Raw genomic sequence first — 24,084 nt, 5'->3', positions numbered from 1 at the left:
AGCATTTTAGCTAAACCTTCTTCTAAACTTAACCCAATTCACCTAACCTGCTAAGTAAATTCAACAAACCTTCAACCAACTTTTTTGTTTTTGTTAGTTCCGCTAACTGCCAACGTAAGTTCTCCCCATAATTCTTATTTATTCGTACGGCGCAACAAGCAACCTGGTCTCAGATAAAGACGTGCAATACTATCATTTCTCCAAGAAGCATGATAAGTTATGTCAGCCTAATATTTATTCTAATGTTCGACCACTATCCCATTTCAGAATGTAACCTAACGTAACGTAGCATATCATACTAAATGGAGTGCCACAGATTTACCTACAGCATCATATGAACTGCCCTGAGACCCCGTTGGGAACACAGAGTAGAGCACAGAAACAGAAACACCAATAGCAAATCAAAAAAGTGGAGGGAAAGTTATAAGTTATAGGCAGCGGGCAGCTCTGTGTGTACCCATTGGGAACTGGCCTCACACACTAACATACATACACACACACACACAGTCTCTTCGGAGCGAGAAACTTAGGGCTGACAGTATGTTGGAAGGGTGCGTTAGTTGGGGTATGGAGAGGCCATAGGTTTAGAAGAAATACACGCTGTAGTTCCCATTCTACTGACACAAAGAACGTTCCTGCCACACACATTCAATCTCCACCTGTCACGATACCGTTCCTTTCTAACACCTGCATATGTTCAGAGTGACCAGAATGTCCATTTCCTCATCGAACTCTGATTCTAATCGAACACGGATTATTTTAGCATCATTCTCCTTTGTCCTTTTCGCTGTCTTCCGTTCCTTTGAAAAGATCTCCTCGTCTGATTTAATTACATCTGCAAGAGGGAGAGTCTGACAGTGAGATTCTGGGGTCTAATGGAATAGGAATGACATAAATTACAACTTGTGTCTTATGTGAGAGCAGCATGCCATTTCAACTGTATCAGAGAGTAATGCTCTTTATGTATCTGGAAAGCAGCTGTTTCAATATTGTCCATAAGTCTAGCTCAGTCATGCCAGACTTTCCTATACACACACACACACACACACACACACACACTGCAATCTTCCTCAACCATTTACAGACAGAAAGGTCGAGGGCAGTGTGGATGTCAGAATCACCACTAAGTGACCTGGCGTGACATTGGAGAAAATAGCAATGCTTTGGATCTAGTACCCGCAATCTCATTGCTTCAACAGCCAGCAGAGCCTCAGCCGACCCCCTGTGAAGGAAGCATTCCTCAGACTCCCCCAGGGGAAACAGCCTTTAACGGCTCCAGACCGGGCCACTTCTGACCCCAACTGAGACAGACAGAATCACTGTGATTGAAGCCAATGCCTTCTGGTATATTCCCAGCCTCCAAGACTCCCTGACTCAATCCGGAGAGAGAGGGAGAGTGTGCAAGTGAAAATTCTCTCCCTCTTTCTCTCTCTTTACTCACTCCCTGTTCTTCTCTTCCTCTTTCCCCCTCTCTCAAGTGCCAGCTCTCTACTCTCTCTCCCTCTCTTTATCATTCTCTCTCACCTCTTTCTCTGTCTCTCTCTCTCTACTCCCTCCCTCCCTGGCACTTTAAGCTTTATTGTGCTGTGCTCGGCTCGTTGGCTAATGGTCACCACCGAATTAATTGCGACCATCCATCTCGTTTAACTGGGGGGAAAAACAAGGTCAAAGTTCCTGCCACAGTATCACTCCACCCCCCCCCCCCCTCTCTTTTTCCTCTTTATTTTCTGCCAAAAACAAGCAGACTCTATAGTATTACAGTACAATTGTGCTTCTCACTTGCCTGTAGCCTACACTTCAAATTGTTCCATCTGCCAAAGCTAGATGGGCCCAAGGACCATATAAGACTTGAATGTAAGACAGTCCACAGGCGACTGGTTTTCCTACTTATCATATTCTCTGAGCCGGCAGACCCTCGAGGCTCTGCAGGCCTGTAAACTATGGCTTGGCATCAAGCTTAAAATCTCAGACCAGCAGTTTGCAAAACTTTTTGGCACTGCGACCCACTTAAAGCCTTTCAGATGTTCCTGAGCTCTAACAAAGTAAACCAAACTATGTGTACTGCCACAACCCAGTCTTTAGACGTGACGCAAGACAAACCTGGTAAACCATCGAACCACCAACGTGTCACAACCAACTATTTGGAAAACAATGTTAGCCATAATAGTATGCAGGCCGAGATACATACTGACATGACACCGTATCAATGCTCAGTCAATTGGCATTGCAAATGACAGGGGGTGAACGTGGATCCGGGTTGTAGTTACAGATGGAGAAAAGCTTTAGACTGTGAAGTCCGTTATAGATCATTGAAAGTTAAATCTGCACCGTCATCATTAAACTAGCAGTGAATCAGCTGTGTGGGCCCGGGCCCGAGTCAGTACAGAACCAGTTATGGCGACTACCTACTGTACTTCCTGCATATTGGTACACTCAATATGTCTGCCTGTTCACCCACAACATACGTTTAACTCAAATGGGGATTCCTATTCTAGTCATTCTATTTCTATGGATGAGCCATCCTGCAGTCCGGTCTGGAGTCAGATCTTCAGGGAGAGCTTTGCTGTAGGTCCTGCAGAGTTCCACTCAAACAGCTCCAGAAGATAGATGCAGATTTCCATGATGGGGAGAGAAGCAACTCTAACTAGACCATTTGCACGCTCAATGTCTTTTTATTTTACCTTTATTTAACTAGACAAGTTAGTTAAGAACAAATTATTATTTTCAATGACGGCCTAGGAACAGTGGGTTAACTGCCTGTTCAGGGGCAGAACAACAGATTTGTACCTTGTCAGCTCGGGGATTTGAACTTGCAACTTAGTAACTTGGTTACTAGTCCAACGCTCTAACCACTAGGCTACCCTGCCGTCTTGTTCTGAATATGAGAGCTCAAAAGTTGGGATGCGGTTTTTCAAGAGAGAAAGGCGTAGGGGCATGAGCTGTAACTGTTTCACACACAACCACAATATGTACATACATACCCTTCAAGACTGTTCCTTCACCTCCAGGAGTTTCACCCTAGAACATGTGATCAAACAACAGTCTCATACAGTATGTACTAGAGCTGGGCGATATGGACAAAAAATCCATACCGCGATAAATTGCCTGAATTGATGCGAAAACGATAAACAGTACACATTGTCTAGGACATTAATCTGCATGAATTATCCTTTAACGACTGCTAATAGTTGGATGTTTGTAGACATCAATTGTCCTATTAACAATCACCCATATTAGCAAACGTATTTCATTTAAAACGTCACATTTCTCTAGTACAGTCTTGTCAGTGACATACACTGCAATGCAAAGGCATTTCAGCAAGGCTTCTTCCTTTAACACAGCAGCAGAAACAGGCAACAGGTGATGAAACCACAAGGACACAACAGTCACCATGAAACCTTGCATAATCATTTGCATCGTGATGTGTCATGCTGAAGTACGGAAGGGGATTGAGCAACCCGGATTGGAGAGGTACGACAGAGTGTGGGGAATTGTTTTGTCGAGAGTGGTCCTTTGCTAAACTGGCCACTATGGCTGAATAATTTCCCTGCAATTCTGATCAGTTTCATAATCTCCTCATCACTCCACAACAAGCTGTCTTCCAACCACGTACTTTGCCTCTTCTGCCGAAACTGCATGAACACTTGAGGCCTTGTGGTTTGGGGTTCTTTCCGAAAACCGTTAACCGATTCCAGCACTGAACATACAAGCTACACACAGAGCCCTACTCCGCCCCTGTGGTCGTTCTCCGTTACTCCCAGACATCACCTCCACTGCTCTGCTCAGCTGACTCCACTGAGCCTCCAAGGCATGAAAAGACTTTGTTTTTTCATTAGAAGTGATTCACTGCTTTATTTCTCACCCAGTTTGTTCACGGCAGACCTTCTTATTTTCGCTCTCCAGTCAAGATAAACAAGCCAGAGGACACCGCCATTGCCGAGGAGGGTTGTAGTTGTAGGAGTATCATTTCTAACCTTTATTTAACGAGGCAAGTCAGTTAAAAACAAATTCTTATATACAAGGACGGCCTACACCAGCCAAACCCGGATGACTCTGGGCCAATTGTGCGCTGTGCCATGGGACTTCCAATCACGGCCAGTTGTGATACAGCCTGGGTTTGAACCAGGGTGTCTGTAGTGACGCCTCTAGCACTGAGATGGAGTGCCTTAGACCGCTGCGCCACTCGGGAGCACAAACCTGGAAAGATGCAAACCTCACTGTGAATAACCCCAGCTAATAAATTGTTAGTCTTCCCTTCCATTGAAGTTAGAGAACCGAGGCACAGTCCCTTGTCACATACACTTAAGAGTGTAATTAACGATCCGCAATCTGGCTCGAACACACACACACACACAAGCATAAACAATTGTTAGTCACTTATCGAGGGTGTTTATTTCTTGTTTGTTTTCTTTTTCGACGGACACAGCAGGCAGAGAATTGGAAATTGCCTTTCCAGAGCCAATCATGCAAACTCAATGGAAGAAAGGGGAATCTGTGCCACGGTCCCTAATGAGTAGAGTAACATTACCTCTGTTTGATTAAGAGCTTAATTGTGATTATAATTAACAAATATAACCTCATCTGGCCACAACGGCCTTCTAAGTGGCCACTAAGTTAAAGGGCTAATTCCCAACAAATGTTGACAGAGGTGAAAATCGCTCCGGAAACGCTCGGGTGGACTGGCGTTATCCATTTCCTTGTTCCTCCTTAATGGAACTGTCACACAATGTAGAATTGGAGATCGAGACAGAAGGCAGTGTAGCTTTAAGAAGCTAGTATTGTCCCCACGGCACTGCATACTGTATTTCCCCATAGAGGCCCTATAACCTGATTCCCTCACAGAGCCTGTTTCTCAGAGAATAGGCGTATTCAATAGCAATACAGCTTCCATTCTGACGTGAAAGCATCTGTGTGTGTCCTTGGGAAAGATGCTTGAGCTGCATGGATGAATTTTTTTTTTTATATGAGTTACTACGGTAACAACGTACGGTACAGATGGCAGACCCATTGAAAATATCAGAGTACAGAAGTTTAGCCTTGTCCATTGTAGTAGCAGAACTGTCGCTGCACCCCTGGGCTCCCGAGTGGCACAGCGGTCTAAGGCACTGCAAGGGGCGCCACTACAGTCCCGGGTTCAAATCCAGGCTGTATCACATCTGGCCGTGATTGGGAGTCCCATAGGGCGGTGCAAAATTGGCCCAGCGTCGTCCGGGTTTGGCTGGTGTAAGCTGTCATTGTAAATACGAATTTGTTGTTAACTGACTTGCCTAGTTAAATAAAGTAGAGGTCGACCAATTAATTAGGGCCGATTTCACGTTTTCATAACAATCGGTAATCTGTATTTTTGGACACCGATTGTGGCAGATTTTTTTTTTTACACCTTTATTTAATCTTTATTTAACTAGGCAAGTCGTTAAGAACACATTCTTATTTTCAATGACGGCCTAGGAACGGTGGGTTAACTGCCTTGTTCAGGGGCAGAACGACAGATTTCTACCTTGTCAGCTCGGGGATTTGTTTTTGCAACCTTCCGGTTACTAGTTCAACGCTCTAACCACCTGCCTTACATTGCACTCCACGAGGAGCCTGCATGGCAGGCTGACTACCTGTTACACAAGGGCAGCAAGAAGCCAAGGTAAGTTGCTAGCTAGCATTAAACTTATCTTATAAAAACCAATCAATCTTAACATAATCAATAGTTAACTACAAATGGTTGATGATATTACTAGTTTATCTAGCCTGTCCTGCATTGCATATACAGTGAGGCAAAAAAGTATTTAGTCAGCCACCAATTGTGCAAGTTCTCCCACTTAAAAAGATGAGAGGCCTGTAATTTTCATCATAGGTACACTTCAACTATGACAGACAAAATGAGAGAAAAAAATTCCAGAAAATCACATTGTAGGATTTTTTATGAATTTATTTGCAAATTATGGTGGAAAATAAGTATTTGGTCAATAACAAAAGTTTATCTCAATACTTTGTTATATACCCTTTGTTGGCCTCTGTCATTGCCAACAAAGGGTATATAACAAAGTATTGAGATAAACTTTTGTTATTGACCAAATACTTCCCCTTGCTCTGCAAGGGCCACGGCTTTTGTGGAGCGATGGGTAACGATGCTTCAAGGGTGGCTGTTGGTCGATGTGTTCCTGGTTCGAGCCCAGGTAGGGACGGAAGCTATACTGTTACACTGGCAATACTAAAGTGCCTATAAGAACATCCAATAGTCAAAGTTATATGAAATACAAATGGTATAGATAGAAATAGTCCTATAATTCCTATAATAACTACAACCTAAAACTTCTTAACTGGGAATATTGAAGACACATGTTAAAAGGAACCACCAGCTTTCATATGTTCTCATGTTCAAGGAACTGAAACGTTAGCTTTATACATGGCACATATTGCACTTGTACTTTCTTCTCCAACGCTTTGTTTTTGCATTATTTAAACCAAATTGAACATGTTTAATTATTTATTTGAGGATAAATTGGTTTTATTGATGTATTATATTAAGTTAAAATAAGTGTTCATTCAGTATTGTTGTAATTGTCATTATTACAAATACATTTTAAAAAATTGCTGATTAATCGGTATGGGCTTTTTTTGGTCCTCCAATAATCGGTAAAAGGTGTTGAAATATCATAATCAGTCGACCTCTAAAATAAAGGTTCAATATAAAAACTGTAGAGAGCTGGCAAGGTATGTCCCTATAAATATATCTGGGGCAGCACAGAGCTAAAGACCCAAAGAGAGAGACATGGTAAGAGGACAAGCAGGAAGTGAGAGAGGGTTATGGGGACCGGCGACCCTGGCCCTCTCTAGTGTCTCCTCTTTGACCTGCGCTGTTCAGAGATGTGCCAGATTTACACACATGTTGTTTCTGACCAATCAGACAGGAATAAAAGCTGGGGATGGGGCCGCAGGTTAAAACTGGACAACTTTACACTCATTCTCTCTCTCTTCGTTTCTCTTTCTGGCATTTACAGGGAAAGGGAGGAGAAGATGAAGACAAAATGAAAGCAGTCTCCTTTGGCACCTAGTAGAGATGTCAAACAGGGCCTGGGTATTGTTCACACACACTCATACATACACGTTGGCACCTGTGTGAGAACTGACCGGTCAGAAAGCATGTGCAGTGTGGCATGACAGCTGAACTGTATGAGCACACACAGAGGCAGAATCCCATGTATTGTATGACTCAGTCTGTCTCCATCTTTCCTCTCACACAGTAACCTGTCCTTGACAACACAGAGGGAAACGTACATTTTCTCTCTCTCCCTTTTTCTCTGTCTCATTGCTTTGCCTCACTTCCTCCCCATCTCTCTCCCTCTTTCTCTCATCTATGTAATAATGTCAGCGATAACAGCAACAGGGTGCAGCTAATGACACAGAGGGGAGGGAGATGTGCTCTTTAGTCCTTTCTGCTTTAGTGTGCAACATGGATGAGTCTCTGCCTGAAGAGAGAAGAGAGCTGAGCCATAGGCCTGGGAGAGACAGATATGAGAGAGGGAGAGAGAGAGAGAGAGAGAGAGAGAGACAGATATGAGAGAGGGAGAGAGAGAAAGAGAGAGAGAGAGAGAGAGACAGATATGAGAGAGGGAGAGAGAGAGAGAGAGAGAGAGAGAGAGAGAGAGAGAGAGAGAGAGAGAGAGAGAGAGAGAGAGACAGATATGAGAGAGGGAGAGAGAGAGAGAGAGACAGATATGAGAGAGGGAGAGAGAGAGAGAGAGAGAGAGAGACAGATATGAGAGAGGGAGAGAGAGAGAGAGAGAGAGAGAGACAGATATGAGGGAGAGAGAGAGCGATTACAATGTTATTCTATGGGAATAAGGAATAGTCTAATAATTCAAATAGACGTCTAAAGGACTAAAAAAGCTCAAATATAATTTTCAAAGCCATTTAAAATCCAAAATCCGTGTACCCCTCTGTGCTCCTGTGGCCCCAAAAACAAGGCCAACACTGAGTGAACTGTAAGACCAGGTTGCTTTCACTGGAAAGTGACACAACACACAGGCAACGGTAAACAAGTAGGGGTGCATGAGAAAAGTACAACAAACAAACTGTTTCTGTGTAATTTGGCGACACATCTGTGGAAAGTCAGCCACGTCAACAAATCCCTTTTTTCTACCACTACATGTGACTTTTGGACTCTCAGGCCTTTTAATTCCAATGCGAGCTAAATGACTCTCTCTTACACACACACACACACACACGCACACACACACACACACACACACACACACACACACACACACGCACACCACAACACACACACTCAAAGCTCACAAACCTCTCCCTGAATTGAGAGAAAATAAGTTGCGAAATAAATAGGTCCTCCTTCACTGGTGTTTATGAAGTAGTGGGCTACTCTCTCCCATAAACAGTGAGGCACCGATGACAGCCTCAAAGTGCCTTCCCTGGAAGAGGCCAGGCAGAAACCTGTGACTAGGGTCTGGTTTCAATTGCAGACTCTTTTGGCAACTTCGATACGGGGGAAAAAATTGTTCCGAGTTGGGTCCTCTTCAAACAAACAACTCTCCCAACAAATCACAAGACAGACATGCCAGAACGTCGCGATTCGAAATCAAACTTTGCAGTCAAAGCCTCTGCAGTGGTTTTAGTGAAGGTAGTTGATGCAAACTTAGCCACTTGTGAAATGCACTCATTAAAAATAACCTCTGGGATCTCCATCTTTCTAGCTACTCTGTAGTATTTTATTCAAGCAGATAAAGCAGTGACCTAGGCAGTGACGTAGTTCCTCTATGCCAACAGAGTCCGTCGTTGAAACCAGACCCTAGTCACTGTTCCCTAGGGTCGGCTTTACCAGACTAAGGCTTACAAGATGTGCTGTAACATGATATTTTACTTCCAGAGAGGAAGCTTCCCTCCTGGCTCCCATCACACACACACACACACACACACACACAAAGGCAAGGTAATCTAGGCCTTCTGACTTAAGAGGGAAACACACTCAGATACCTCTTGAAAAGCACGCCTCTACAGAGACTTTCCCTGGAGCTAGTGCCCTCTGTACAGAGGGGGGTGGGGGGTGGGGGGGGAACTGCCTTGATTGCAAGAAGGATGCAAGCTAACAGCTCCTCTCCAATGCCATCCTTCCTTTCCCCTCTCCTGTTCTCTCGCTTCACTCGCTTTCTCCGGGCCCTTTCCTGTGGGGATGGGCATCACCTGACTTACTCCTCATCAAACCACCATGAGTGTACTCTGCTTCAGGCTCAGAAAGGTTGCTTTGTCTGTGCATCGGCCTACACAAACAGAGTTGTTATTGCATTGACATGTCTGTAATATCACACTCAGCTGCTATCGACTTGCGCAATATCCCAATACCCAAAGGGCTCAGCTGCAAACTCCTCCACATGCGCTGGCCGGAGAAAACAATGGGCTCACATAACAAACACCAGCGTCTGACATTTGCACTTCTTCCACCGAGCCAGTGGCGAAACACAAACGTTTCCCAATCCTCCACCCCCCACAGAGACCCGCAGGGAGGGAGAAGAAAAAAAAGCATCTTTCCTTCCAACCTTCCTTGAAGTCATCACAAATCTAATTGGTTGGATTGGTGAAAGCAATATAGGATGGTAACATTGCTTAGGCTATACCTATCCAATCCATTTTAGACCTGTGCTTACCTCAAGGAAAGAAGAAAGGAAACAAGGAAGGTAACAACAAAGGATGGATTTGTAAAGTATTCCAACAGGGGCATGGCCCCGCTCTGTAAGCGGTAATTTCCCAGCCCAGGGTGAAGTCCCCTCGTGCACCTGGCCCTTAGCTGGAGACAGGAACAGAAGGTTGAGGGAGGTCATCGCACCCAGCTGGTTAGAGGACAGCAGCAGAACACAGTGTCTATTTTTAACGGGAGCTTCTAATTCAGCCGGTCGCCCATTTCCTTTTCATAACTCATGGGGGTTTTCATATGAAAGACAGTGAACATACGGTGTTTCTTTGGGGGGAATTGGGGGGGTGGGTGACTGATAAGTGTTGGAAGTGAGTGACAACAAAACAATATGTTTTATGGTGTACAATTCCCCTGTGGTTCACCATGATGTTCCACTGGTTTCTTTGGGGGGAATTGGGGGGGTGGGTGACTGATAAGTGTTGGAAGTGAGTGACAACAAAACAATATGTTTTATGGTGTACAATTCCCCTGTGGTTCACCATGATGTTCCACTGGTTTCTCTGGTAGAGAACGAACTATTGTGGGAATATTTCAGGAATGCCCTAAAAAGTACTCTCAGAGTTTTCGTTCTGAAAAGGAGAACTGATTTGTCGTCCCCGAAAAGTCTGACAAAGCAGATGAAGCTTAAATGCTGGACTGGTGTTTGGATTTTCAGTTTGTTATGACAGTTGTGGCAACCCTTCAGAACGCAATTACCCAACATCTTATTCAAATGACAACCAACATGGTCAAAACACATGCAAGCAGAGATACGCACCCACATGCAAGCAGAGATACGAACGCACGCACACACAGACACACACACAGAGACAGAGCCCTGGGGGAACTGTAGCCTTATCGCAACATTGGGAGGCTCTCTCTGCCACAGAAAGCCTGCAATGTGTCTGTCCCATTGCTGCAGTACTCTGAACAGCAAGCAGTGAAGCTGATCCCCTTCACTGTGTTACAGTGTCCCCATACAAATATCTCTTACCGAGGCAAACCACACACACACATATATACACACATACACTGTGTCCTCACATTGCAGTCGTACGTTCAGCATACGCACATCCCCTGCCTGTATTTGCCTGTGCCGACACATCCAGCTCTAGAAAAATACACAGAGAGCAAGGAGCAAATCTTTGGAAGGGAGACATTTTTAAAGGAGCTGCTTGATGTTTGGTGTGTGTGCTGTGCAGACATTACGATAAGACATATAAAAGAGGCTTCTGTGTGTGTGTGTGTGTGTGTGTGTGTGTGTGTGTGTGTGAGCCCTGCGAATGGGAGAAAAAGACGTGTGTTCCTCGATTCATGTCACACGTTCTGTTTGCTCTGGCGATTGTGTTTGTTCTGATGTACCCCTGCACCAGCCCCCTGCCTCAGCCCCCTGCACCAGCCCCCTGCACCATCACTACACTGGGCTTTTCTACACCGACTAATAACCTTGTCTGAAGGTAAAGTAGGAAAGATATTAACAATTTAAAAGAGAAGAGAGGTCAACTTCCCGTTGATTCAGCAATGACTAGAACAGACTTGGGGTAATCTGCCAATGGCCCCCACCCTGATATCAGCTCTTCAAGAGCCAATGAGGCAGCAGCAAACCATGCAGGAACCCAATGAGGCAGCACCAAAACCATACAGGAACCCAATGAGGCAGAATATCAGATAGTTAGAAGAATACAGAGGGAGGAATTTCCAAATGGAGGCCATTTCCACCTGATGAGGACTAGCAAAGGAGGGGAGACTTGCTGGGCTGTCTGTCCAAACAGAAACATGCACGCAAGCACACACACACCTGAACAATTGGCTTTGTTTAGAGGCATCATGTCCGTTTTGGCCAGGAAAGAGCCCTCGAACATTTACCTGCCATTGTCTCCTGTGCCATCCTGTGCCACCTTGTCTTGGCGGTTGGCACACACGGGGGGGGGGGGTGCCACTTAACGCCTCGGCAGTTTGTTGAGAAACTGAAGCCCATTCACATTTGGTACGACATGAGCTCAGCGGGAACATCGGGGCCCTTGCTTTGGGCTGATCATAAGATCGCAAGGCAACCCTCTCGCTGCCTTCGCAAGTTATTTTCCCCTTGAATATCTAGTGTTTATAGCCCTGCTGTTGCAATGTCCGCCACAGCACAGTCAGACAGCAACACAATATAGCTTGTGGGGATCATTTGCTACAGCTCATTCTTCATCATACAGGAATAATGTTGTTTTTTTGTGTTTATTCTTAAATCTCCATGACTATGAAGTCAGACAAACCACAGGCATGGTCTGCATCTGGAATGGAATCCTATTCCCTACACAGCACACTACTTTTGACCGGGGCCCATTAGGTTTCTGGTCAAAAGTAGTGCACTGTGTAGGGAATAGGGTGCCATTTTGGGATACACCCATGGGATTGGCATTGGGAATGTGAAGCACCAGGAATAGAGGCGATGGTTCTGGAACTCTGCCAAATGGGCTGAAACTGTGGAATCGCATGTAACACTTGGAAACAGCAAGAACAGATACCACTCCAGGGTTCCCCAATAGGTGGCCCGCTGTCAGACATAAAAGACCCTAAAATCACCAGAAGCTCAAAGTGATGTTGATTTAGGACATATGGTCCCAAGTATTCCCACGCAGAAATAGAGAGGCATATGTGATCGTGTCCCAACGGAATCAAGGTTTTGTCAGATACTATATCTGTTTGGGATTCTTGTGGTCAATTTGCAGTGTACAAATGATTTATAACTGTGTTCCGGCCCAGCGACCACCAGCTCAAGGAAAAATTGGCCCATGGCTGAATATAATTGGGGATCCCTGCACTATGCTATACTGTAGATAGCCAGCCACTAGAACCAGCCAGATAGTTGTTAACCTATATGCTTTTCTAAAAGACCATTTTTGGGGGGGGGGATGATTCATTCCGTGCTTGTTTCAAGGTTAGTGCAACGGAAACACACACTAGACTAGAGTGGACTTTCCCGCTGATTCAATACTAGGACAAAACGTTAGTGATGATGGTGTGGGACTGTTGGTGATCACTTAACAACATGACCACCAGATAGAAGAGAGGCATGTGAGGACATTGAGAGGGTGACAACAGAGTAAGTGGAAATGACAGCATGCCACATCCCTGTCACATGCAATGTCCCAAAGCCATCCATGCATACTGGACACTGCCTGTTTGTCCCAACACTATCCCCCGCCTCCTCTGCTCTCTCCCCCGCCTCCTCTGCTCTCTCCCCCGTCTCCTCTGCTCTCTCCCCCGTCTCCTCTGCCCTCGCCCCCGTCTCCTCTGCCCTCGCCCCCGTCTCCTCTGCCCTCGCCCCCGTCTCCTCTGCCCTCGCCCCCGTCTCCTCTGCCCTCGCCCCTGTCTCCTCTGCCCTCTCCCCTGTCTCCTCTGCCTTCTCCCCTCTGCCCTCTCCCCCGTCTCCTCTGCCCTGAGTCGGTGAGGATGTGTGATACAGTACAGACATATGCTCTCACTCTCAGGCATTACTGAACTTCACTGAGCTGAACAGCAGGCTGATGCCATACCCCTGGAGGTAGTCCTGAGCAAGTTGGTTAGGCAAACATAATAGCAGTTGGTGCGTAGACAGTGCTGTCTGTGTGTGTGTCTGTGTCTGTGTGAGATAGCCCATAAAATCACATTCATTACCCTCAATGCCTCATATCTATAACCATTGTTATGCACTAACAATGACGCATTTCATTTTGCATAGTCACTAACAATCTGTGTGACTAAGATGTCTAGCCTAAAACCTCATCAAAGACCATAGAGAGCATGTACAGAACATCTTTTCCATATTATTGGGAAGTGAACCCCCCTTCTGGACAATGGCCACATTAAAAACCCCTTAGGCAGCTTGATGCGTAATTACTGCACATGTTGATTACTTGTATTACATTGCAGTGGCATTTCGCATTGTGACAATTGGTCTGCAATGATTTGACAGCTTAGGACAGGGATCCCCCATCTGTTGTGTAGATAACTGTATTACACTGTGACTGCTTATCGTCTTACCTCCTTGACTTTCTCCCGACGCTGAAGGGTCTGAGGGTCGCTCGGCTTGCCATGTTCGATCCCCAAGGGCGGCTTTAGCAGACATTTTTTAAACTTGTTGTAATCGAAAGAAGTATCCGTGTTGCCACCCTGGTTAGAAGACGAGGTCACTTTCTCATCCTTAGAAGCCGAGTCCGTTTTAGACCTCGACAGCATCATGTCCTCCAACGCTTCCCCGCCAGCGACTTTCTTATCCGTTTTAGCCTCATTGGTGACAGAGGGCTTGCGGCTCAAGGCTTTGAGTTTTGTGCTCGTCTCCCCTTTGGCCGAGGTGATGCCCCGGAGATGTTCTGGGTCCTTTGCGCCCTTCTTAAGATGCTCCCTTACACCATTCTCAGACCCTACCGTTACTGGTTGGCTCTCCGTCTTTGAGAGAAAAATACGTTTCAAACGGACAGAGTCAGGTAAGAAGAATAAGGCCCCGAAACACAGAGTTACCAAGCCCGAGAGAAAAAGTAGAAAGACGAATTTCTGGGATAGGCGAAGACCCATGCCCGATGCTGACACACCGGGCAACTTTCGGAAAACCATTGAAATTGTTTTTCTTAATGATTGCCTTAACTTATTCAGCAGTCTACAGGCTACAATGGTTGTACAACACTCCACTCTAACACTATCTCTGCTGGGAAGTTTCCCTATGTGTCTTGTTTCATGTGTAAAAGTTGATATGAGGGGCTGAAAAACACACCCCCGTGACAAACTGATCGCCACAACTCTCCTTATCGTGCAGTCGATTGGACCTGCATAGGTAAAGTTTACCTTTCAAATTTTGCGATCACGTTTGGCAATGAGATCAATAACGTGTGGCTTACATTAGCAGGTATAGGTTATGACAGTCATAGCATAGGCATTTTAAGTTTTATATTGTTCAATATCTCACATTCACAAAGAAAAAGACAGGTTTATAATAAATGCTGGATGTAAAATAACGGAATATGCGGAATCTACGCTAAAATGACGTTTCGTTACTTTACGTAGCCTATTGATCCTAAAATGCACCCATCACAAAGCCAAAGTAAAGTTGATCGTATCTTCATTATTCCAAGGCGTGCCCATCATTGAACAAAAACATCACCGGATGGTAAAAGCATGCGTAGAGCGTCTTTATCGGCAGGTTCGTTCATAGCGGTCCCCGTTGCAGGTCACAGAATGTGTAAAACCGAAGAAACCCAAGCATCTGGTCTTGTATCCTGTAAGGTAGGGGGATGCTGCTGCTGTATGAACGTGTATATTTATTCATGCCGCCACCGTCCGTTAGAAATAGGCACGTTCTTCAGTCTCTCATCATATCTGAATACGCAGCACACAACCCACACAGCGAAGGTGAACGAATACGGTGTCGCATACGCGCACGAATTTGTTTTAGCTTCCAAAAATCCGTCGAATGGAGACTAAAAGACAACCATCCAAGAGAAATAGTGCCGCTTGCAGTTCAATCCCATCAACACATCGTGTCTTCCACCCGCCGTCTATGGCTTGTCTTCTCGTGCGCACCCTTGTTGTACAGTGTTCGCCCGCTTGCTCGCCATCAGCGCAGAGGGGGAGAAAGAATACATCAAATATAGGCTAGAGTGAAACGAATACTGTTGCTAAACCGAGTGGGTTGGTCGGGCTCTCTTGCTGGAGACACCGCAAAGGCATACGAATCCACAGTCGAAGGGAGGACCAGCAGCAGGGGGTTTATCGGGCTCACTGGGCAGTTATGAACCAAAGGGGCTGTGGGTCCTTTTCCCAAAAATGCAGTATTGGATAATCTAATTTTAGCCTACCAATTGGGGTGTTATATATCAATGCGATTGTAGATATTAACCTATTTTTTGCCATTTAGTTGTTTTTTTATTTATTTTATTTTGGGACATAATAATTCATTGCACCGTCACCACTCCATGCATTAATAACTCAAAGTAGCCAAAATAGTCTTTATGATGAATAGCCTGCCAAAATGATGTTTACGTCTATAGACATTATAAGCCAACATCTAATATGAAAGGTAATAACATTGACCAGATTCAACATGGGATGTGTAATGAAGAATTGTACTGCTTCTGTCGCATAGAAACAGTATGCTAATCACACGCTAAAAGTTTGGAAAGTTGTACCTCTGCATATAAGAGAGGGGAGAGCAGAGGATAAATTGCAGACATGCTGGTGTCCAGAACCAAAATAAGATAAATGGTCCCAATTAACATGGTGGTAGCTTTAACTAAAGAGCTATGCACAGCACTATCAAACCAACTGGAAGATGGGGAGGGTGTGGGGAGCACCATCAGAGAGTTTACAGAACACCTATACTGCATGGAGAACAAAAATACATATTATAGTCTCTCTCTCTCTCTCTGGGCCTAATAATGCTTGGTTTGGAGAATCTTGGGTGCATCTGCTTAAGTGGCATTGGGCTCTGGATAAGGTTCAATTGTGTGTTGAGCAGTTGTTTATGTAATTCTCACACTCTATTTGACCCCAGAGTCTGACTGTCAACACATCCCACTGTAGGTGTAATTCAATCAGACTAGCTGCTTGTAATATACAGCGAGGAAAGCAAAAGAGGACCGTTAAATCACCCCATGTATTTCTTCTGCAACCTGGTCTCAGAGCATTTCGTATTATTCTGTTGGTAAATCCGGGACACTCCATTTAGTATGATATATTATATTTTGTATGGTATATATTAATTTGTGAATCTCATCATCCATTCCGTATGATATGTTACAAATTTCAATTTGTATGATATGTTACAAATTTCAATTTGTATGATATGGTACAAATTTCAATTCGTACATGTTACGAAGTGGATTGTGGTACAATATGGTACAACATTTGCTAACGTACGATATGTTACAAATTCCAATTTGTTGTTGCTCATGTTGGCTAGGTAGCTAACGCTAATGAGAGCTAGCTCTAAGTGTTAAGGTAAGGAGTTAAGTTAAAGGGTTGTTAGGGTTAGGGAAAGGGTTAGCTAACACGCAAAGTAGTTGCAAAGTAGATTAAAAACAGTAGTAAGTAGTTGCAAAGTTGCTAATTAACCAAAATGCTAAAGTTGTCCGTGATGAGATTCGAACACACAACCTTTGGGTTGCCAGACATTCATAAGGTGTCATAACCACCCATAAATTAACACAATATGTCACAACAGGTGTAAATATAATGGTCATGACAGTGTTATGACCATATTATGACAGGTTATGACAAGTTATGACAGCTGTTATGACAATATGACATGGTTATTAAAATGTTCTGACACTGGGAGTCAAGTGAAATGTTACCAATGTGTCTCAATGGTACGAGTTGCAGCTGACTTGGCATGGAGATCTGTAGGTCAGCGGCAGGCTAGTTTATCATGAGGATAAACGAGATACATAACACACTCCCAGCTCTCTCATTGCAAGCAGATGTATCATTCAGTGCGTCCTTGGAAGTACATTTCTTTGTGCTTTGCTTTCTCTCATCGTTGAAACAGTACAGTTCTGAGTGGATGGGTTCACTGCATGGATATCATGTCAAACATAGTGAATGTTGGTGATCCAGAAAACAGCCTTGACACATATGGAAACCAGTGTTATTGGCTCAATAAGGACCACATTGGATCACTAGTGCGCAGAAAATACATACTGGACATACATTCCTCACTTTAGAGGGGAGTCATATTGTCCTCTATAATCATTACCCACTGGGCACACAGTGGCGAATCAACGTCGTTTCCACGTATTTTCAATTAAATGACGTTGAGCCAACATGGAATAGACGTTGAATTGACGTCTGTGCCCAGTGGGTAAACAATTAAATAAACGTCATCAGGAAAGAAACCTCTTTATGATATAGAAAGAATAGTCTTCTGCTTGTTAACCTTCCTTTTCCTGTTCCTCTACATTTAGATCTATGATTTGGCATGCGAACATCACTTTACAATTGATGCTTATTTAATGATCCATCAATACGTCTATCCTCCAGAGTCGGGCTATTCTTCTGTTTGACTAGAAGACGTACGCCTTGTTCTCATATTCAAACGTTCATCATTCCTTTACCAATGATGCAAGGTTTTAGTCATTGTTCAAGCGAGGCACAAATGAAAAAGTCCATCTCGGTGTCGTGTTCATTCTAATGCATCAAACAGTGTTGTTGTGGAGACGTATTGGCCTGTGCCAGTGTACTCTGGATTAATAATATCACAGCCGCTGCTATTTCTTTTTTTAAGCACCCGGGCAAAATGAACCCTGACACTGGAACTAATGGATATAGAGCACGTCTGATGTTTGCAGCTCAACTACGCCAATCAATCCCGTGGGGAGTAAAAGAGGCCATTTTGACTTGTTGCACAGGGGACAGACAGAGATAGTAGTGCTGACGGCACAGTCTTAACGAGTGAGAGGAGCCAGCCAGGGCTGCACGTCAGGACAACTACAGAGGGTGAACTAAAGGAGATGGTTGGTGTAGGACAAACTGACCTCCTAATGCAGATGTTGTGAGAGAGTCGGAAAGTCCTTCATCTCTCCAACATTGTGCGATTCATAACATGACTGTGGCTGCGCAGACATCTAACCGTCGTGTATCCAGATGTTCCAAGGACAGGTCTTAAGTCAGGGGTTTGTAGGCCTACTGTATATGTTGATAATTCATGACCATGTGCAAATCCCAACACGCTGATATGAAATGGTCGATTACGGTAGTTAGGATTTTCCTAAGTGGACAACGAATAGCAAATAGATGTTAGTCTACAGGCCTATTCATTCAGGTTCCTACACGCTGGACTATTAGATAACTGAGAAGCTGGGAACTCTGCTGAAGTCCAGTGCGTGTTTAGCGTGCTCAAATGAATTTCAAAACATTATTTTGAGGAGAATGGCTTACTGTTTTTAGTACCTAAACAACCATTAGCCAGCCATACATTACAGCAGGTATATGGACCGTGGAAATGAAAAAAATGGCCAAATGCAATTGCAAACCACTAATGCTATTGCCACCAGACCATTAGGCAAATGGAATGAACCGTATTACTTCTTAACTGCAGTGGTTGTATATCCTTATGTGCTAGCCAGTCAGTTCTCAATCAAACAAACCAGTGGAATACAATGGAAATCTCATTTTAAAAGGTCTGCTCTGTGATACTAGGATAGGGCACAGCACCATCTTCTGGCTGCTCTTGCCTATGTCTTTTGGAAATGTGGTCTCTTGCTGCCAGGGCATTGAGCCGGCTTCCTCTAGACTCACTGACCTTGCAACCTCACTGCACATCAATGTGTATTATTCAGAGAATGTGCTTGCTCTGCCCCCAACTGCCCTACAAAAAGTTTATTTGTTTTTATGTCCAAAAGTACAATAAAACTTAACTGGTTCCAAAGTAGCACCCAGAGGGGTATTCCAGGAATGACAAATAAAATCCTGAAAATGATTTTCACTCCATCCCTTCGGCTATGTTTGGAAATGATGGGAAATAAAAAATGACTTCAACAGCCTACGGTATTATTCCACATGAAGGACACCTACTCCCAACATTAAAAGGTGATCAAGAGGAAATAAACAGAAGTATTCATGCAAATGGTGCACATTTATCTTGTCCCACTATATTAGAGAGCATTGTGGATCCTCACGGCAAGCCGTTTGACAAGCAAATGAGTCACGGCGATTTAACATACGGCATTATGAATGAACAGATTGATGGAGCCTAAATGAGTCGCTGCCTTCGGTCTAGGCCCCTTATGCATATTTTGGTCATTCCACGAAATGAGTGCCTTTTGTGTCCCTTTGATATTTTAAGAAGAAATTGTGCACCAATATTTAATTTTAAAAGCCTGTTATATGGTCTATATGTTTCAAATAGACCACAAGGATAATTCTATACATCTTATTTTCAATATGAATAAAGACTGCAAAGTTTTAAAGAATGTCCCTCCATGAATTCTAGGAATATTTTAACCCACTTATTCCCAAAACGTCTCCAAGTTTTCACCATAATTGTAGAGCCGTGGTTATTTCGTTGCTTTCACAAAGTCATTTCTGGAGATTATTATTCCTTTGTGATTAGTGATTCATTTACGTCTGTCCCTCATTTTAAAGTCAACCCTGTTACGTGAACTGAACTCCCGTTTTAATAATGGTGAAACTATTCCTTTTAAAATATATATATTTTTTAAAGAAACATTGAACATCTAATAGTCAGATCATAGTGTAAGAGCAGGTGAGCTGGTTCTATTCTTTTTGGCCATTTTCTGCTGGAAAACTGAACGGGAGGAGCATCACACGTCAACCCTGTCACCCATAGACATGCAAGAAATGTTTTAACAGTTTAAACTTTTCGGCTTGCATTCAATTGCCCCTCCCTGTTGCACACAACACATCAAATCACATTTTATTTGTCACGTGCGCGGAATGCAACAGGTGTATCCCTTATCGTCAAATGCTTACTTACAAGCCCTTAACCAACAATGCAGTTCAATAAATAGAATTGAGAATATATTTACTAAATAAACTAAAGCGAAAAATAAAATAAAAAAGGCCAAAAAGATCATCAAGGACAACAACCACCTGAGCCACTGCCTGTTCACCCCACTATCATCCAGAAGGTGAGGTCAGTACAGGTGCATCAAAGCTGGGACCGAGACTGAAAAACAGCTTCTATCTCAAGGCCATCAGACTGTTAAAAAGCCATCACTAACACAGAAGTTGCTACCCTATATATGTAATGGCCTGGGTGTAGCTGGTGCAGAGGGGTCAGGCACAGGTCCGCAGAGATGTGTAATAAAAGTAACTTTACTCAAAATTACCAAATACATGTAGTAATACAAAGCCTACACAAAAGGACCGAAATACATAAAACAAACGCACAAAAACCATGGGGAAAACAGAGGGTTAAATAATTAACATGTAATTGGGGATTTGAAACCAGGTGCGTAAAACAAAGACGAAACAAATGGAAAATTAAAATTGGATCGGCAATGGCTAGAAGGCTGGTGACGTCGACCGCCACCCAACAAGGAGAGGGACAGACTTCGGCGGAAGTCGTGACAATATACATAGACTTGAAATCACTGGCCACTTTAATAATATAACACTAGTCACTTTAATGTTTACATATTTTGCATTAGCCATCTCATACAGTGGGGCAAAAAAGTATTTAGTCAGCCACCAATTGTGCAAGTTCTCCCACTTAAAAAGATGAGAGAGGCCTGTCAATTTTCATCATAGGTACACTTCAACTATGACAGACAAAATGAGAAAAAAAATCCTGAAAATCACATTGTAGGATTTTTAATGAATTTATTTGCAAATTATGGTGGAAAATAAGTATTTGGTCAATAACAAAAGTTTCTCAATACTTTGTTATATACCCTTTGTTGGCAATGACAGAGGTCAAACATTTTCTGTAAGTCTTCACAAGGTTTTCACACACTGTTGCTGGTATTTTGGCCCATTCCTCCATGCAGATCTCCTCTAGAGCAGTGATGTTTTGGGGCTGTTGCTGGGCAACACGGACTTTCATCTCCCTCCAAAGATTTTCTATGGGGTTGAGATCTGGAGACTGGCTAAGCCACTCCAGGACCTTGAAATGCTTCTTACGAAGCCACTTCTTCGTTGCCCGGGCGGTGTGTTTGGGATCATTGTCATGCTGAAAGACCAGCCACGTTTCATCTTCAATGCCCTTGCTGATGGAAGGAGGTTTTCACTCAAAATCTCACGATACATGGCCCCATTCATTCTTTCCTTTACAGAGATCAGTCGTCCTGGTCCCTTTGCAGAAAACAGCCCCAATGCATGATGTTTCCACCCTCATGCTTCACAATAGGTAGGGTGTTCTTTGGATGCAACTCAGCATTCTTTGTCCTCCAAACACGACGAGTTGAGTTTTTACCAAAAAGTTATATTTTGGTTTCATCTGACCATATGACATTCTCCCAATCTTCTTCTGGATCATCCAAATGCTCTCTAGCAAACTTCAGATGGGCCTGGACATGTACTGGCTTAAGCAGGGGGACACGTCTGGCACTGCAGGATTTGAGTCCCTGGCGGCGTAGTGTGTTACTGATGGTAGGCTTTGTTACTTTGGTCCCAGCTCTCTGCAGGTCATTCACTAGGTCCCCCCGTGTGGTTCTGGGATTTTTGCTCACCGTTCTTGTGATCATTTTGACCCCACGGGGTGAGATCTTGCGTGGAGCCCCAGATCAAGGGAGATTATCAGTGGTCTTGTATGTCTTCCATTTCCTAATAATTGCTCCCACAGTTGATTTATTCAAACCAAGCTGCTTACCTATTGCAGATTCAGTCTTCCCAGCCTGGTGCAGCTCTTTGGTCTTGGCCATAGTGGAGTTTGGAGTGTGACTGTTTGAGGTTGTGGACAGGTGTCTTTTATACTGATAACAAGTTCAAACAGGTGCCATTAATACAGGTAACGAGTAGAGGACAGAGGAGCCTCTTAAAGAATAAGTTGCAGGTCTGTGAGAGCCAGAAACCTTGCTTGTTTGTAGGTGACCAAATACTTTTTTTCCACCCTAATTTGCAATTAAAAATCCTACAATGTGATTCTCTGGATTTTTTGTTCTAATTTTGTCTATCATAGTTGAAGTGTACCTATGATGTAAATTACAGGCCTCTCTCATCTTTTTAAGTGGGAGAACTTGCACAATTGCTGGCTGACTAAATACTATTTTGCCCCACTGTATGTATATACTGTATTCTATTCTATCTTATTCTGTGCCACACTGACATTCCTCATCCAAATATTTATATATTCTTAATTCCATTCCTTTACTTAGATGTGTGTGTGTGTGTGTGTGTGTGTGTGTGTGTGTGTGTGTGTGTGTGTGTGTGTGTGTGTGTATTGTGAAATTGTTAGGTATTACTTGTTAGATATTACTGCAGTTGGAGCTAGAAAATCAAGCATTTCGCAATACCCGCAATAACATCTGCTAAATATGTGTATGTGACCAATACAATTTGATTTGATTTTGATTCCCTGTCATAAGGGAATTTTGGACTGATTTAAGATTAGAGTTTATTTATTTTTGAGTTTATTTTTATTTTTACAGGGACAGTGCACATTAATCAACGTTTCAGTAAAAGTGCCGGTTTTAGCCAGCCGACTAATTTTCAACCGCAGTCCCTGGGCAGGTTATTAAAAACAATTACAATATAGACAATCATTGAGCAGTGAGCACACGCAGAGCAACATAGGACAAGCAAGACATAGCATACAGACAGAGCAACATAGAACAAAAAGCAGCAAGACAAAATGAATAAAAGCAACAAAGTGTTTCCACACCTCACAAGCTACAGACAACAGACAACATGGAAAGCGGCAACACACAGCTAGGGACCATGTTCACAAATCTGATTGACCTTTAGCCATGTCTTCAAGCATTTTGTGAAAGTGTGATATGTGGTGCAGTTATGTATGTCTGATGGCAGTGTATTCCAGACATGGGAAGCTCTCACAGAGAAAGCGGATTTACTAAAGGTGCTTTTCCTTAAGGGAACTATACAGTCACCTCTCATGGCGGACCTTGTGGATCTGCTGCCATATGTTTGGGTTTTCTGTTTAACAAAAATTCTGAGTGGATATTATATCCGGCACTTACTATAGTCCTTTTTTATTTAACCTCTTGATGGGATTTTTTTTTTATGAAGTTGAACATGAGCTCTTTATTATCACAGAATGTTAAATGTGAATTAAAAAAAAAAATAATTCAAGTTACACTTCTCAAAAAAGCACAGAATCGGTGGAATGACCCATCTCACACTCCAAATGTGAATTGGCAGTGCTATGCCAGGATGCCAGTTCAATTTTAGCAAGGCAGTCAACACAATCTGGGTTTAATTCGGAGTGTCAAAAACAAATATAGGGTACGTCAAGCATCCACAGTTTGTTCCAAAAGTATGAACTTGATTGAACTTTTCAAATGTTTCCTAAACTCGAAAAGTTCACTATGAGTGACTGGGCTATCACATCACATTCACCCCTTCTTTACTGCTCCCTCTACACTCTCAAATATGCAGGGTTAAAAACAACACAACTTGGGTTATAGCCACAATCTCCATTGTGTAATTCCGTAAGAAATACACTCATTCACATTGCATCCCAGAAACACAATCCTTTTACAAAGATATTGTCCCTCCTTTGTGAAGCAAGTGCAGGCAATGCCATAGGGTTGAACGTTCTCTATCATGATAGGTAGGCCCAGATAGTTCCTCCCAGCATGTTGTGCTGTCGTCTGTCCTGAGCTGTGTAGTGGCAGGCCCGTCTGTTTAGCAGGCATGTCTGGCTGATAGGCTGAAGTGGACCAGCAGCCAGTTTATTAATGGCTGCCCTTTATTTTCATTTGGTCCAGGGGTAGTGGTTTACACACTAGGTGCTCGTTGTATTTCCT

General features: G+C 43.5%; 1 protein-coding gene across 1 annotated transcript in view; it reads right to left on the bottom strand.

Annotated features, from left to right (window-relative positions):
* LOC139393465 (mannosyl-oligosaccharide 1,2-alpha-mannosidase IA-like) overlaps positions 1–15,438 on the bottom strand; it is a 208,066-nt gene extending 192,628 nt beyond the window's left edge. Inside the window, exon 1 of the mRNA XM_071141983.1 lies at positions 13,691–15,438. Coding sequence (XP_070998084.1) covers positions 13,691–14,260 — 570 coding nt within the window. The 5' untranslated portion in view covers positions 14,261–15,438. The remainder of the gene's footprint in view (positions 1–13,690) is intronic.
* Between the last annotated feature and the right edge of the window lie 8,646 nt (positions 15,439–24,084).

This window comes from Oncorhynchus clarkii, chromosome 3, assembly GCF_045791955.1.
Source record: "Oncorhynchus clarkii lewisi isolate Uvic-CL-2024 chromosome 3, UVic_Ocla_1.0, whole genome shotgun sequence".
Lineage (NCBI taxonomy): Eukaryota > Metazoa > Chordata > Actinopteri > Salmoniformes > Salmonidae > Oncorhynchus > Oncorhynchus clarkii.
This window is presented reverse-complemented; position numbering and strand designations above follow the sequence as displayed.